Source organism: Dama dama, chromosome 32, assembly GCF_033118175.1.
Source record: "Dama dama isolate Ldn47 chromosome 32, ASM3311817v1, whole genome shotgun sequence".
NCBI classification, from domain to species: domain Eukaryota; kingdom Metazoa; phylum Chordata; class Mammalia; order Artiodactyla; family Cervidae; genus Dama; species Dama dama.
In genome coordinates this window covers 45,847,877-45,863,516 of record NC_083712.1, presented here as the reverse complement: position 1 = coordinate 45,863,516, position 15,640 = coordinate 45,847,877, and the positions used below count along the sequence as shown (strand labels likewise).

The following is a 15,640-nucleotide window of genomic DNA, read 5'->3' as shown; positions in this document are numbered from 1 at the left end:
TCCTCCATGCTCCCTCACCACGAATGTGCTGAACTGAATATTCAGTTTTTAATAAATGGAGGAGACCCCCTCTGTCCACACCTCACTGGCTTCACACCTGCAGAGACTGGATCTTCCAAATGTCAATGTTTCTTGGCAGTAGAGCAGTGAAGTGTTTGTAAGTGGAGTTTGTACATCTGGCAGCCAAAAGTGTCCCATATGCATTAATATTTTCTGCAGGAAAAGATGTGTTTGAAGTGACCATAGTGCACAGATTCTCTTAGAGTTGCAGGGTATTTATAACCTGTTATTTTAAATTCTGAGCATATTTGTAGCTCCAGAGGTACAAAAATAAACTATGTTTTCTTGGAAAAATGTGTATATCTGGGATGTGACAGGAGTTGCAACCTTAAACAAGATTTCCAGGCATTTACAGTTGAACCATGCCAGTGAAAATATGTTATTTACACATTAAAATCCTAGGGTGCCCACGTACATATCCTAAATGATGTGTGTTACATGAGCTTTCTTGGCTACTGTGCTTTGGCTTTGAAGGTTTTTAGTTCTGGCTCCTGGAGTGTTAATGCACTGCCGGGAAAGGTGAACTCAAATGGTGAGTCTCATTTGCGGTTCAACACGTTGGGTGGTGTGTTTCTTACGTTCAAGAGAATTGTGTCTCGTGTAGGTAAAAGTCGCATCACAACTGATAAGGTAAAACTCCTTGCTTTCATTACCCCTAGCAGCAGAGAGGTTTTTGATGGGCGATTGGAAGAGGAAAAAGACAGCAGGTTTACCTGTCAGTCACTGTTCATTCATCTCTGTGTTAACAAGCATCACTCAATTTTCCATTCTCTGCAGAGCTGTGTGGGGAGACGGGTGAGCAGAGAGGAGAAGGCGGGGACCCTGTGCTTGTGGAGCCTAAAGTTTTATTTGTTTCATCCGAGTTTCACAAAAATCAAGATAAATTGCTTCTTTGGTCAAATGATAACATCCAAAAGTTAGTAAACAGTAACTTATTCAAATATGCAGTAAACTCATATTGAGGATTTATTTAAAACATTAATGAGGAAAAGAGGAGGAGGATAAATTGGTTCAAAGAAGGATATGAGAAAATGCCTAGGTAGGTAGGTACACAGACAGACAGTGTACCTGATACAGTGATAGGGGAAAAAAATGCTAGAATAAGATGGCAAAGTTAGACACAACTGATTAATGCCCTGCAAGGCAATAAAACAGTAATCTTTGGTTATAGCTCAACTGGGCAGGAATCTTTGCACCTGTAATAGACCAATATGATTCTTAAGTTACCAGTTTTATTGTATACAATCTTTACAGAGTCAGGGTCCAATCAGTAATAAACAGTAAGTCACAATGAGTTACTTTTCCTGAGACCGTTAGACGACCTGGGTAAGTTTATGAGTCAGGGCTGCATATGCAGACTTTCTGCAAAAATGAAAATAATATTCTGTACATGCGCTGTCCAGTGTAGTAGGCACTGCACATATGTGGCTGTTGAATGTTTGAAATGGGAGAAAATATTTGCAAACAAAGCAACCACAAGGAATTAATTTCCAAAATTTACAAAGAGTTTGTGCCACTTAGTATGAAAAAAACAAACCACCCAATCAAAAATAGGTTAAAGATCTAAGTAGACGTTTCTCCAAAGAAAACATACAGATGGCCAAGAGACACATGAAAAGACACTCAACATTGCTAATTATTAGAGAAATTCAAATCAAAACTACAGTGAGGCATCACCTCACAATAGCCATAATGGGCATCATCCAAAAGTCTACAAACAATAAATGCCAGAGAGGACGTGGAGCAAAGTGCTGGTGGGGATGTAAATTGGTGCAGCTACTATGGAGAACAGACGGAGGCGCCTTAAACTAAAAATAGAGCTACCATAGGCCCCTGCAGTCCCACCCCTGGGCACATATCTGGAGAAAACCATGGTTCAAAAGGATACATGCACCCCTATGTTCATTGTAGCACTGTTTACAATAGCCAAGACATGGCAGCAACCTAAGTGTCCATTGACAGCTGAATGGATAAAGGAGTTGTGGTACATGGATACAATGGAATACTACTCAGCCGCTGAAAAGAGTGAAATAGTGGCCTTTGCCACAACTTGGATGGACGTGGAGATTATCACACTAATTTTATTTAATTTTCATCAATTTTGATTTAAATGACCACATGTGATTAATAGCTTGTTGGACAATAGCTTATTAACAGCTTATTGTCCAATACCTTATTGGACAACACAACTCTAATATGCCATTAAATGACCAAGCAGTCATTTTTCTGCCTTGCTTCCAACCTTGGCTAATATTTTTCTTAAACACTCTGTAAATTAAGTCATGTTTTAAATATTGTTACATGAGCTGAATATGTAAAAGGATTTGGAGAGGACACCTTTGAAAAGACCTGCTTCTTTCATGAAGCATATCATTTCTTCTGCAAACTGAATGGTTCTTCTGTTGGGTTTCTTGACAGTAGACTCACCTGAAATCACTCTGGCCAGCGTGGGAACCACTTAGGAAGTTAAGCCTGTCTGGAGGGAAGTCAACGCTGCATTGTATTTCCCAAGGCATTCATTTTCTTTTAGCAAGATAATAACAGTCACGTCCAGTTTTGATTAAAAGGAACTTTCTGCTTTGCAGCAAAGGGAGAAACTCTGAATATGACTATCATATTTCACAAGGATACAAGAATTTTAAGGCTTAAATAAGTTAACTTTTCTGCTGCCATCACTTCATTACTCAGAACGAGCAGTCAATGCATTGATAAGGTTGACTTTGATTTCTCCTGAAGCTCAGTAGTTTTGCTTAATTTTCTCCTCTTTTCACTTGCCCGCAGGGCTTTTTCCGCAGAAGTATTCAGAAGAACATGATTTACACTTGTCACCGAGATAAGAATTGTGTTATTAATAAAGTCACCAGGAATCGATGCCAGTACTGTCGGCTCCAGAAGTGCTTTGAAGTGGGGATGTCCAAAGAATGTAAGTGGAACTTCAAAAATTCTTTTTCTCTTTGCTTTATCTGTAAATGTGATTACTCAGCCTCCAAAATCGGGTTGTGGAGGACATCAGCATGTGGAGTTCGGACATAACACTAATGATACATGGCCACAGTTAGGTGTCAACAGAGATGACATGGAAATAGAAAACCGGGGCTTTTCAGATACAGTTTGAGTGGCATTTGGTGAAAGGGGAGGAGCTGGGGGTCGTGCTTGTATTCCAGAGCAGTTCGTAACTGACCCTGCGTCTCCGCTGGTAACCCAAGCGTGTCCTAGAACCACACGGAGACCATTCCCCCATCTTGACAGGAGGAATAAAGAGCTTGCCTGTATTGATGAGAATAAAACAGAGGCAGAGGCATGTGGAAATAATGCAACCTTTCTCAGAGGGGAGGGGGTACCAAACTTTTACTGTCGAAGAAACGTTTAGAAATTTGGCACGTTGACACTTTTCCAAACTTGATTCAGCTTTTCTCCTTCCCACCACCCCCTCCTCCAATTATTCTCTTGATTAATTCAGAAGACAACATGTGAATAGGTTAAAAACGAGTGGTCTCTAATCATCGGCTTATGGGGCTTTGAATTAGACGTGCTTTAACACAGGCAGAGGGAATACAGCACCAAAAAATCATTGCTTGTGGGTTCTCTTTGGTGCTTTCAAATGAAGAGAGCAAGAACATGCCAGACCAATGCCCTGGCTTGGGCGGGTGTGAGGAAGAGGCAGGTGTGAGTGCCAGGGGGAATAGTTGGTGAAACTGCCACCCACCTGCCCTGCATCCCATGGGGATCTCGTGGGGCCCTGGGCAGGGCGGTCTAAGTGGCTCTGGAGATGCTGAGCTGTGCGCACCATCGTCTACAAGTGTGGGACAGAAAGCCACAGTCTGACAGTGGGGTTTGAAGACTTATGTTGTTCAGAGGCTCTTGGAATTTGGAACTGGAACATGTGGCCCAGTGCTAGTCGAGAAGGTCCCTGGAGTCAGGTGGGCCCACACTGAGGGTGTGCAACAGGCCGCCTGGCTCTCCCCCGGGAGCTGTGACTGGAGGATCTTTCTTGGTGGGCTGCCTAGCGTGTTCCTAACTGTGCCCAGGGTTTAAATGGGCTTTTCCACCTCTTGGGTTTCTGCACTTCAGGGAAGACATCAGGGTTGGATCAATTCATTTGACTCAAGCCATTAGTATATTCTGTTCCAGGCACTATCATTGTTTCATGAACTTGTAACCTAGGCTGGTCCAGTGAGAAAGAGTTCAAGACTCGTGCTCATGATCCATAAAAGAAAAAAATGGTTAATTAGACTTCATCAAAATCAGAAATGTCTGCTGTTCCAAAGACACTGTGAAATTAATGACAAGATCAGCCACAGGTGAGGAGAAAATATTTACAAATCACATATCTGATAAGGACTTAAATGTAGAATATGGAAAACCTTTGAAAACTCGACGATGAGAAAGCAAATAACCCAATTAAAACAACTAACGAGTACTCTTCAAAAATGCCAAGGTTCTGAAAGACAGAGTGACTGGGACATGACAGCTAAGTGATCCTGAAGATGCTGGAGCAGAAGGAAACTATCCATAAAGGGCGTTATTGGGACGGTTATTGAAATTTGAATACTGACTGTAGATTAGAATTGAGTCCACTTTAAATTTCCTGACTTTGATCATTGTGCTTTTGTTATACGAGAAAGAGAATGTTCTTACTCTCAGTATCTGCAACCAGCTCTCCATGGTTCAAAAGATGGGGAGGGGAGAGGTGTGTGTGTGTGTGTGAGAGAGACAGAGACAGAAATGAGAGAGAAAGAAGAGAGAGGTGGAAAATATCAAATCTTATGAATCTGAGTGAAGGGATACACCATGAAGGAGCTCCCTGTACTGTTCTTGCAACTTTTCAGCAAATCTGAAATTTTAGCAAAGTAAAATTACTAAAACCAAAGACTCGTGCTTAGAATGTTGGGGCCGAAGTGTTCCCGCCTTCTGCTGCAGGTGTGTGGGGAGGCAGGGACCCACAGGTCCTCTCAGCCCTGAAGGAGGTCAGCGACAGGTCAGAGCAGGCTCTGTGGATGGAGGAGTGGACAGACAGACAAACTCGGGCCCTGACGGCATCCCTGAGTTGCTGGACCAACCACCCCTGGAACCTCTGCCTCCAGGTCATTTGGTTGTATCTGCCAAGAAGTCATCATGAAGGCCCTTGGGCTGGGCTCTCATTCATAATTAAGATCCCGATGAGCAAGCATGGGGTCACCAGCCCCATGGGTACCAGACAGGGAAGCATCGCGGGTGACATCCTCTGGGGGCTCTGTCTGCAAGTGATGAGTCCGCATTTCAGCCAGTTCCTTTCATCCCCTCTGGACTTCAGAGCTATTTAATAAAAAAAAAAAATCAATGAATGTTGTGATATGAAAGTAATTTTTACTTAGCTCAGGCCCTAAACCCTACCACTGACGAGAAAAGAGTGATACTGCCCTGAAATAGTCAGATCATTTACATGGCTACGTGAGGCCCACAGGATGTCCCCTTAACTCCCTTTTTTGGTCTGACATTCTTTAGATGTGGATGTTACGCTGAAGTTCTGTGGGGGAATTTTGGTTCAGACTACAATTATAAACGAGTAAGGCAGCTGTGGACTCAGGGCAGATCGGTACTTTTGCCTTTATTTTGTGTGGGCTAGAGACCCATTTCCTGCTTACATTACTTAAAACCCATATCCTGCCGCTCCGTAAAAACTGGCAGGTTGGTTCCAATTTAAAAAATAACAATAATAATAATGTTTACACCCACAGGAAAACTCTGGTTTCAACCCTCAAGGAACTTATCACCCTAATTAGATTGAAAAATATAGGAATGGGAAGAAAATGGGATCATTATGCCCAAGTATACAAAAATAAATGTATTTTCTTTAGAAGGCAATTGAAGGTGAAGACAATAAACACTTGGCGTATAGTGACTGAGAGTCTAATAGAAAATTTAAAAAGTTGAAACAGAAGGAAGCAGGAAAATAAAGAGAATCGGTAACCAATTAGACCACAGTATCCACAACTGAAACAAACCCAGAAATCATAGAGACTCTTGGGATGGTCGAGCTGAAAATGGATCTCGGAGATTGGTTTTCAGTCACCTCTCTCCCTTGACACACAAGTACGGCAGGACCCAGAAAGATGAAACGGTCCTCCCAGCCATCCCCTACTGGCTGCAGACAGACCCGGGCCTAGAGTTCACGGCTACCACCTCTCCTTGCCACGCTTTCTTTGCAGCACCAAGACGTGCAAGGTTTGCCTTCAGGTCTGGTCGTAGGTCATGTCAGTTCACTAGGGTGTTGCAGAACTCTTTGGATGCAAGGGACAGAAAACCCAGCTGAAACTTGCCGTAAGCTAAAAAAATCCGCACACGTAGTGGGGCTTTCCGGACACCATGACTGGATCCCAAGGCTCCTGTTTGTTTTAGGGGCATTTTCATTGTCCTCTTCATCTCTCACAGCTGGGTTTTTTTTTTTTTTCTTTTGGTTTGTTATTTTACTGTGTTGGTTTTGTTTCTGGGAAGCTTTTCCAAGTGGCTAGTAAAGATGGCCAACCAACAGCTCCAGCCAATAGCCTACCCAGCAGAAACACAGAGACCCAGATCCTTGGTGAAGGCAGGACTTGGGGTGGGGCGGGGGCTGAATACTGTGATCAGCTAGTTCTGGATCCGTGTCCATCCCTGGACCCCCACCCCCACCCCGAAGGAGCCAAGAGTGCGGGAAACTAGAGAGATGGGGGCAGAAACGACTTCATGTTCACCGTGAAACATCGAGTCTCACGGCACTGTTCCCAGTATGTTCTTATTCTTGAATCTGGGTTGGGGAAAAGAAAGAAACCTCAGGATTACAGTGCTCGCTAACACAGACAAGGCGTTTTCTGTGTACCAGGCACCGCATAAACTGCTCACGTCATCCCGTCCTCAGAACAACCCTGTAAGATAGGTTAGTTTCAGTTCCTCTCTCCCCCTGTTTTAGGAAGATGTGGATGTTGAGACACAGAGAGGTTAATTGACCCGACGTAACACAGTGGGTAAGAGGCAACCCTGGGCTTAGGACCCAGGGAGTGATATATACTGTGTGCCCTAAAAAGCAGCTTCGAAAACTCTGGGTTTTATTGCCAGTAGTTAATAAAACAACAGTCACACTCCTTGCTGTATATTAGAGATGTATGCCCTGGAAAATCATGTGCAAATTTAATTTTTATAGATCAAATTTGGTTTTAAATGTATACGGGGATGTACACAGAAAGCCTTTACTGTGTGTGCCATCAGAAAAGCAAGGTTGTTTCTTCATTTTCCTGTTCTCTGAATGCTGGTGGGCATACCTTCTATTTTCCAAGGGCTTTGTACAAGAGGAGAACCTTTTTTTTTTTTTTTTTTACAGAAGAGTAGCTATTTGTCAGAGCATGGGATTTGAAAGCGGTAACAGCAAGGGGGAAAAAAATCGATTTTCAGCCGCATTTGAAAAGTAGTACAAAAATTTATGAAGAACTTGGGGAAGAGGGAAAGGAAGTAACATGACTCCAGCTTGAGTGATGAGCTTCTGCTGGTGGGCAGGAGGCTGGTGACCATGTCAGGGAAGGCAAGCACAGCAAAGCCCTAAAGTAAAAACGAGGGGCGGGGGGGGGAAGATCAGCAGCAAATGAAGACAGAAAAGTTGGGATTGAGAGTGAGACATTTGGTCCAGACAAGCTTATGTCCGTGGTGGGGAGGGAGCAGGTTGAAGCCATGCTGCTTAGAGACCACAGGAGGAAACTGACAATGCATTCCGGTCAGTGACAGAAACCCCAGTGAGAGTTCACATGTTTCAACCATTGATCAGCAAAACTAAAAAAAGGGTCAGATAGGAAATGTTTTGACTTTTGGGCCGTGTGACCTCTGTCTCAGTTCCCGACCTCTGCCGCTGTAGCAAACACAGCTATTGGCGGTGGTGGTGTTTAGTCGCTCAGTCGTGTCCAACTCTTTGCGACCCCATGGACTGTAGCCTTCGAGGCTCCTCTGTCCATGGGATCTCCCAGGCAAGGATACTGGAGTGGGTTGTTATTTCCTCCTCCAGGGGATCTTCCTGACCCAGGATCGAGCCCCTGTCTCCTGCATTGGCGGGCAGACTCTCTACCGCTGAGCCACCAGGAAGCCCAATCACAGCTATAGAAAATACATGAGCAGAGAGGTGTGGTCGTGTCCCAGTGCAGCTTCATTTACAAAACAGGTGTCGGGTGGGTTTGGCCCGGAAGTACTCCCGCCTTCCTGGCTCCCCCAGCGGTCAGCCGTGCCGGCTGCTCTGTGACCTCACCCCCAGTTTCGTCCCCCCTCCACCACCTGCTTTTCTCCTGTGACGGGTGATCACTCAGCTTCCAGCTGCCCTGGATCCTCTGGCCCTCGAGCCTCTCACAGCTCCGAGCTCCTGCAGAGGCCCTGCCCTGGGATTGGGTTTCCGCCTTCTTCCCTGTCCGAGGAACCCCAGAAGCCTGCTGAGGTGCTGCTTCCTCCCTGAAGCCCCCTGCAGGCTCTTTCCCCTGTGCTCTGGGGGCGGGGGCTGAGGCTCTGTACATCCCTCTAGGAACCACAGGCTATTCTGTTACCCGTGAGGCTTCCCAGCTTGATTATAAACCCCTGAGAGGCGCGCATCCTGTGCTCCTCAACTTGTGGCCCCAGAAGCCAGCACGATGCTTGCACAGCGAAGTTAGGTTGGTTAAGGGGCTTAACTGTGGCTGCACTGAGAGACACCCCGGCCTCTGCAAGCTGTCAGCCACAGAGCCTTTCTGGATACAAGTATTCAGCTGTCACTCACCCACAGTTCACTTCTCTGCCGCGGGCCCAGACACGTTACACACCTTCTCCGGGGCTGTGTTCTCTACTGGATGAGCGTAGCCTTGCTGCTGGCTGACCACCTGGGCGTGTTCTGAGAAGGGATGCCTTTCCTCCTGTTCCGAGAACGGTGTTGCTGCCATCAGCCTCCTCTGGCTGGTCGCCTTCCCTGGCAGATTTAAGGTCTTCTCGTGTGTTCACCGGGGAGCTGAGCAGGCATCGCGTGTGCACGAAAACCTCACTGAAGGTGGGGCGACTGGGGTGGATGGGCGGGGAGGGGACTGTGGCTCCCGTTTGCCAAACCTTGGTGATTCTGGTAATGCTGGCCAGGGTTCTTGGCCTCCTCAATCAGTAGACATTGAATAGAGGCCAGACAGGAAGTTCAGGCAAGGTTTTATTGGGGTCCCTGCTTCATAGGGTGGAGTGAAAACAAGTAACAGGCTCCCTTGCTCACTCCCTGAGCAGGATGGGGCAGCTGGTTCCTTACATGAGGGATGGGGACGTGTCCTGGGCTTCCCCGGTGGCTCAGCCGTAAGAACCCACCTGCAGTGCAGGAGACTGGGGTTCAATCCCTGAGTGGGGAAGATTCCCTGGAGAAGGGCGTGGCAACCCACTCCAGTCTTCTTGCCTGGAGAATCCCATGGACAGAGGAGCCTGGTGGGCTACAGTCCGTGGGGTCGCACAGAGTCAGACACAAAAGCGCAACTAGAGACGGGCGGGGGCGGCGTGTGTCCAGGGGTCGGGCTGGGGGTGTCTTAGGGTCTGCCCGCCCCTCTGGTGGTGCTGAGTGCAGGGGGCATGCGCAGTGCCCTGCTTTTGTTCCCAGCTCTTCAGAAGTGGCAGTTGGGTTTGTTGGTCTCTCTGTATATCTTCTTGTCCATATTTTGCCCCAACTGCTCACATATGTGTAGTTGTGTTTAGTCCCTGCTAGTTCCTTTGTATTTTGTTGCTGGAAGAGATGTTAGTCCAGGTGCAGGCACAGCAGCAAAGGGTCCCAGGTCCCAGGCTGTCTCAGTTCAGTTCAGTTCAGTGGTTCAGTCGGGCCCATCTCTTTGTGACCCCATGGACCACAGCATGCCAGGCCTCCCTGCCCATCACCAACTACCGGAGTTTATTCAAACTCATATCCATTGAGTCAGTGATGCCATCCAACCATCTCATCCTCTGTCATCCCCTTCTCCTCCCGCCTTCAATCTTTCCCAGCATCAGGCTCTTTTCCAATGAGTCAGCTCTTCACATCAGGTGGACAAAGTATTGGAGTTTCAGCTTCAGCATCAGTCCTTCCAATGAACACCCAGGACTGTTCTCCTTTAGGATGGACTGGTTGGATCTCCTTGCAGTCCCAGGGACTCTCAAGAGTCTTTTCCAACACCACAGTTCAAAAGCATCAATTCTTCAGCGCTCAGCTTTCTTTATAGTCCAACTCTCACATCCATACATGACCACTGGAAAAACCATAGCCTTGACCAGACGGACCTTTGTTGGCAAAGTAATGTCTCTGCTTTTTAACATGTTATCTAGGTTAGTCAGAACTTTCCTTCCAAGGAGTAAGCATCTTTTAATTTCATGGCTGCAGTCACCATCTGCAGTGATTTTGGAGCTGAAAAAAATAAAGTCTATCACTGTTGCAACTGTTTCCCCATCTATTTGCCATGAAGTGATGGGACCAGATGCCATGATCTTAGTTTTCTGAATGTTGAGTTTTACTGTCTCATTAGTAGTGAAATTGCTCACAGACAAAAGGCAGGGATCCAGGGACAGGCTGGACTTGGGGTGGAAATGGAAGATGAGAATTAGCCTGGATGAAGATGCGTGAGCTGTGATGAGGGGAGATTTGTGGCCCTGGTGCCTCTGATGTGTGGCAGGTTCCGTGGGCCTCTGTCCTTTAGACTGGGCACCCTCCACAAAGATGTTATGGAAGGTCCTGAGGCCACCGCCCCCTTCCATTTCTTCTTTCCTTTCTTAAAACCACTGGCTGATAATTTTCAAAGGAACCCATTTACATTTTCTTTGAGCTTATATTTATGTAGTCCATGCCTTTGAGGGGTAGGCAAAACGCATCTTTGATTTTGTGTGAGAATGCTATTTGGTATTTTACAGCTTTTTTTTTTTATCCCTATGACAATTTCATAAAGTGTTTTTGTAGAATAGAGCGATTAAATAATCTCTGAATTTAAGAGTCCCTAACCACTCATTGACAGCTTCTCATTTGGGGCATATTGAGATTAAAAACAGTTTTTTATAAAGTCTCTAAATTCCAATTTACACTTTAGATGTGAATGTCCCCATGCGTGGGTTGGATGCGATAAATGGACACTTTGGATGGACACTTAAGACACTTCCATGAGATGTTCTCCTTTTCTGTTCCCATCATTTCCCCTTCAGTGTTAGACCTCCATTAAAACAAACCTTTTGGATGAAAGGCTCTTAACCTCCGTTAAAATCACTTTTCTTGGTGCACAAATTATATGGATGTGCTCATTGGTTCTATGGCTGAATTTTACTGGCTTAATTACGAAGAAATTCATATTGTAGGTTGCCCCATGTACATGGATGTACATGGAAAATTACATAAAAATCATCATCAGGGCATGCAAATGTCTTTCTAATTTCAGTTTATTTCTTCCAGTGCTCCCCGGCCCTAGCCTGTTACTGCATTTCCGAGGTTCACTGTGATCCTTCTGTTCTGTTCAGCAGAGATGGAGCTCTAAGCCTGCCTTCTCCCTTCACCCCCGCAGCACACAAATCCCCCCAAAGCATCTCCCTGGGGAAGTTAACCAAAGACTGAAACTTTTTATATCTAAAAATGTCATGGAAGCTGGAAGGTAAAAATCCGCTGCCCCATTCCACTGGCCACAGGTTCCTGATTCCCTGTGTCTGCCCGGGACCCTAAAAACCACAGGGGATTCCGTTTGGGCCCCGGCAGGCAGAGCTGTCTGTGCCGCCGTGGGGCTTGACACACGTCTCTCCCCGCAGCCTCGCGCAGCCTCACCTTAGGCAAAGGCGAAATCCCCATCACCCAGCGCGCCGGATCAGCAATGGGGGCTGATCTGGGGCCGCGAGCCCTCCTCCCTCGGGCAGGGGTGCGCGGCCTTGCAGGGGGTGGTCTCGCGCCTGGGACCCTGCCCGGCACACGACAGGTCGGGGTCGGTGCTGCCCGCTCCTCGGGGTCTCTTTCCGGCGCGGCCACTGGCTCTGCCCTGTGCTGTTGTTGCTGCCGGCACGCCTGTCTTTTTTTTTTTTTATGCTATTTATTTATTTTTGGCTGCGCTGCGTCTTCATGGCTGTGCTGTGCGCGGGCTTTTCTCTAGCTGTGGCCAGCAGGGGCTACGCTCTCGCCGTGGTCTGCGGGCTTGTCGTTGCGGCGGCTCCCCTCGTGGCGGAGCAGGGCTCTAGGGCGCGCCGGCTTCAGTAGGTGCGGCTCGCAGGCTCGGTAGTTGTGGCCCACGGGCTTAGTTGCCCGGCGGCATGTGGGATCTTCCCGGACCAGGGATCGAAGCCGTGTCGCGTGCATTGGTAGGTGGGTTCTTTACCATCATTACCCCTTTAGTGTTAAAGCTCCGTTAAAACCAACCTTTCGGGTGACTTAACCACTTCCCTGAGCCACCAGGGAAGCCCTGGTTTTGATTTGAGTAACCACAGCCTTGGTCCTCCTTTAGGACGAAAGTGGAGGTAGGGACTGTGTTGAGGTGTTTGTATAGCAGGGCAGTGTAGGTGGACGCCCGACCCCTTATGTCGCAGCGTTAAGGGAAAACGTGCAGACGAAGTTTCTAGAACGAATATCCGCCTTCCTTGGCTGCTGTGAACTTGGAGGCAGGTAGCTCATCCGCCTGGAGATGCGTGAGGGCAGAGAATGAGACAGGGTCCTGCTGGCATCACGGAGCCCTACTCCGCGGGGGAAGCTGAAGTGTTAGAAAGGAGGCCTCCCTGTGTCCTCAGCTCAGGGTGCAGAACCGAGCCAAGTCCCCTCCCTGGCGGCATCCCCCCTTTCCGCCCACATGGCACCTCCAGTCTCTCCGCATCCTTCATTTGGGTCTCCGTGCCTGCCTTTCGCCTGAACCCCTTATCTCCTGTTTCCCAACTAGATCTTATCACCCTTCCGGCCCTTTATCAGCATGGCTTTTTGCCATCAGCCTCGCGGGTGATAGGGGCACAAAGTGCTTTACCAAGAGCCTCCCAGGACTTAGGGTCACCCTCTGTGTCCTGAGAGTCGGAGAGGCTGAGGCCTGCCCAACTCACGGTGCTGGCTTCAACCCACGGGTCCCGTTCCAGTCCCGCAGATCTTCTCAAGTTTCTCTTTGCGTGGTGGTGGTGGTTTAGTCGCTAAGTCCTGTCCGACTCTTGCAACCCCATGGACTGTGGCCCACCAGGCTCCTCTGTCCATGGGATTCTCCAGGGGAGAATACTGGAGTGGGTTGCCATTTCCTTCTCCAGGGGATCTTCCCAACCCAGGGATCGAACCTTGATCTCCTGCATTGCAGGCGGATTCCTTACCAACTGAGCCACCGATAGTAAAGTTCTTTTGCGAGTTTAATGTTACCAGGTGTTCAGTGTCTTCACCCATCTTTGCTCCCAAGTCACATATTCTATCATTTACATATAAGATTTGATTTGATGTATGTAGTGGTTTAATGCAGTATTTCCCCTGGTGTAAACTCTGCCCACGGTACTGTGAAACATAATTTAGGGAATACTGAATGGGATCACATCATACAGTGATGAAGTTATTTCCTTTTCAGTCAATATTCATTCAGTCTTTCCATTGCCAGTGAGAAGGTCTCAGGTTGATGCTGCTACATCCTTTATCAACACCTCATGAACCTTCAATGCTCCCTCTTTTTAACAGAGAGGACAGGCTACCATCCTTAGTTAGAAGCCGTATTTGTTTCAGAGGTGTGCGAACCTTCTTAGATGGCCAGATAACACTTACTTTAGGCTTTGCAGGCCATTGGGTGTCATTGCCTCTGCTTTACTGTTGCCCCATGAAAGTTTCATGAAGGAGCTTGGCTTTGTTCCAGTAAGACTTTATTTAGTAAAACTTGATTACAAACAAAAGCAGTTGACCTGAAAACACTGTTGACTTTTTTTTTTTTTACTCTTACCTCCTATTTATGGCCATTGCTACTACTTTCCCCTGTATATTAACAGTAGTAAAATCAAATTCTCTAAAATTTGTTTAACCAAAAAATTAATTTGGACAGAAGTCATCAGGGCGTGCTGGCCTGTGAGCATGTGAAAAACCGTGAAGGTAGTCAGGGACTGATGCTGGAGAAAGCCTGGTTTTCTGAGCCAGCCGGTCAGGTGCTGCTGGACAGGAATAGAAGAGCATCTCTCCAGAGCCTGGGGCCTCCCTTAGGGGTCTGGACCCCACAAGCTGCCTCTGTCCTGCCCCCGCCCCAGCCCTCTCCCCACCCCGAGCTGCCCGCATGTGGAGGGTATGGGTCCTGCTTTGCTTGCCTCCTGGGGTTTGTCCCATCCTGGCGCCATGAAGGGTGGGTTCCCTTGGATCTGTAGGGCGGGCTTTCAAACATCCAGACCGCCTCCAGCAGTAGCGGGAGAGGCCAGGCAGGCCTCCAGGGTGGTTTGCTTGAGTCCCCGCCTCATGTTTATTATCTATTTCTGGCTGAGCTGGGTCTTTGCTGCTGCGTGGGCTTTTCCCTGCTTGCGGTGAGCGGGGACCATCTCCAGTTGCGGTGCACAGGCCTCTCGGGCTGGTGGCTCCTCTTGGGGTGGAGCAGGGGTTTGGGGGCACCTGGTCTTCAGTAGCTGTGGAGCATGAGCTTAGCTGCTCCTCAAAACATGGGATCTTTCCACGCCACGGACCAAACCCACATCCCTTGCATCGGCAGGTGGACCCTTACCCACACCGCCACTGGGGAAGCCCCGTGTCCCTGCTTCTGAAGAGCAGTGTGGTGGGGCTGGGGGCGCAGACCCGAGGCAGCCGGGGTTCGGGTCTCAGCCCCACCCCCCAGCTCGGCTCTGTGCCCCGCACTGGTTCTCGTCCTGCTCCCCAAAGACCCCTGAGTGGTCTGCCTCAGTCCATGCTGCCCCTCGCCTTCCTCTCGCTCGTCCTAACCCACCGCCCTCCTAAGCGAGCCCTCAAGCTCCTCCAGCAGCAGAGGCAGGTGGGCGCGCTCACCTCCCCGCAGTGTGACATGCTAGTGACACCTGAGTCTGGCGACTTTCAAAGTCAGACTTGTTCTGAGTTCAGAAGTCAGCGGTGCGTGTGTGAGAGGCAGCAGGCGTTCCCTGCAGGGCTGTGAGCATCCTGAGGGCAGGCACAGCCTTCTTCCTATTTGGGTCCCCAGCGCCTTGTATTGAACAGCTAGTTCTGGGATGGATTGCAGGCAAAGGGTGCCGGAGAAGTGGGGATTCCGAATCAGGACCTTTGATCTTCCCAAGAGCTAGAGATTGGAATCAACATATTGCTGTACTGAGCCTCTTGTCTCTCTTCCATTTCTCTCCCTCCCCTAATTCGCACCCTGTGAATACTAGCCTGTTGGCCCTTTGATGACCTGAAATCTTGATATGATGTGTTCCATGGGGGATGTAACCAGATAGAGATTGTAACTAGGTCCTAATGGAGAAGATTTGCTTTCTCTCAAAACCGTGCACACATAGACACCATATTTCATCCAATCTATAATTTGTTAAGGCGCACTATAATTTTATGTACCGCTAAAAACAAAACAGCACCAATTAAACTAAGACACAGTGAAGACTGTTAAGACAGGTGGCAGTTTCAGAGAGAGAGAGAGGGAAGCCAGATCTCAGCCCTGTAAGAAAAGGAAGTGTCTTCACATTTGAGGCTGGAAATATGCTC

At 48.0% G+C, this 15,640-nt stretch overlaps 1 protein-coding gene across 2 annotated transcripts in view; it reads left to right on the top strand.

The window, feature by feature from the left end:
* RARB (retinoic acid receptor beta) overlaps positions 1-15,640 on the top strand; it is a 183,730-nt gene that overhangs the window by 79,467 nt on the left and 88,623 nt on the right. For both annotated transcript variants that reach the window (XM_061134609.1, XM_061134608.1), the window contains exon 3: positions 2,842-2,983. In XM_061134609.1, the coding sequence (XP_060990592.1) occupies positions 2,872-2,983 (112 nt within the window). In that variant the 5' untranslated portion in view covers positions 2,842-2,871. The remainder of the gene's footprint in view (positions 1-2,841; positions 2,984-15,640) is intronic.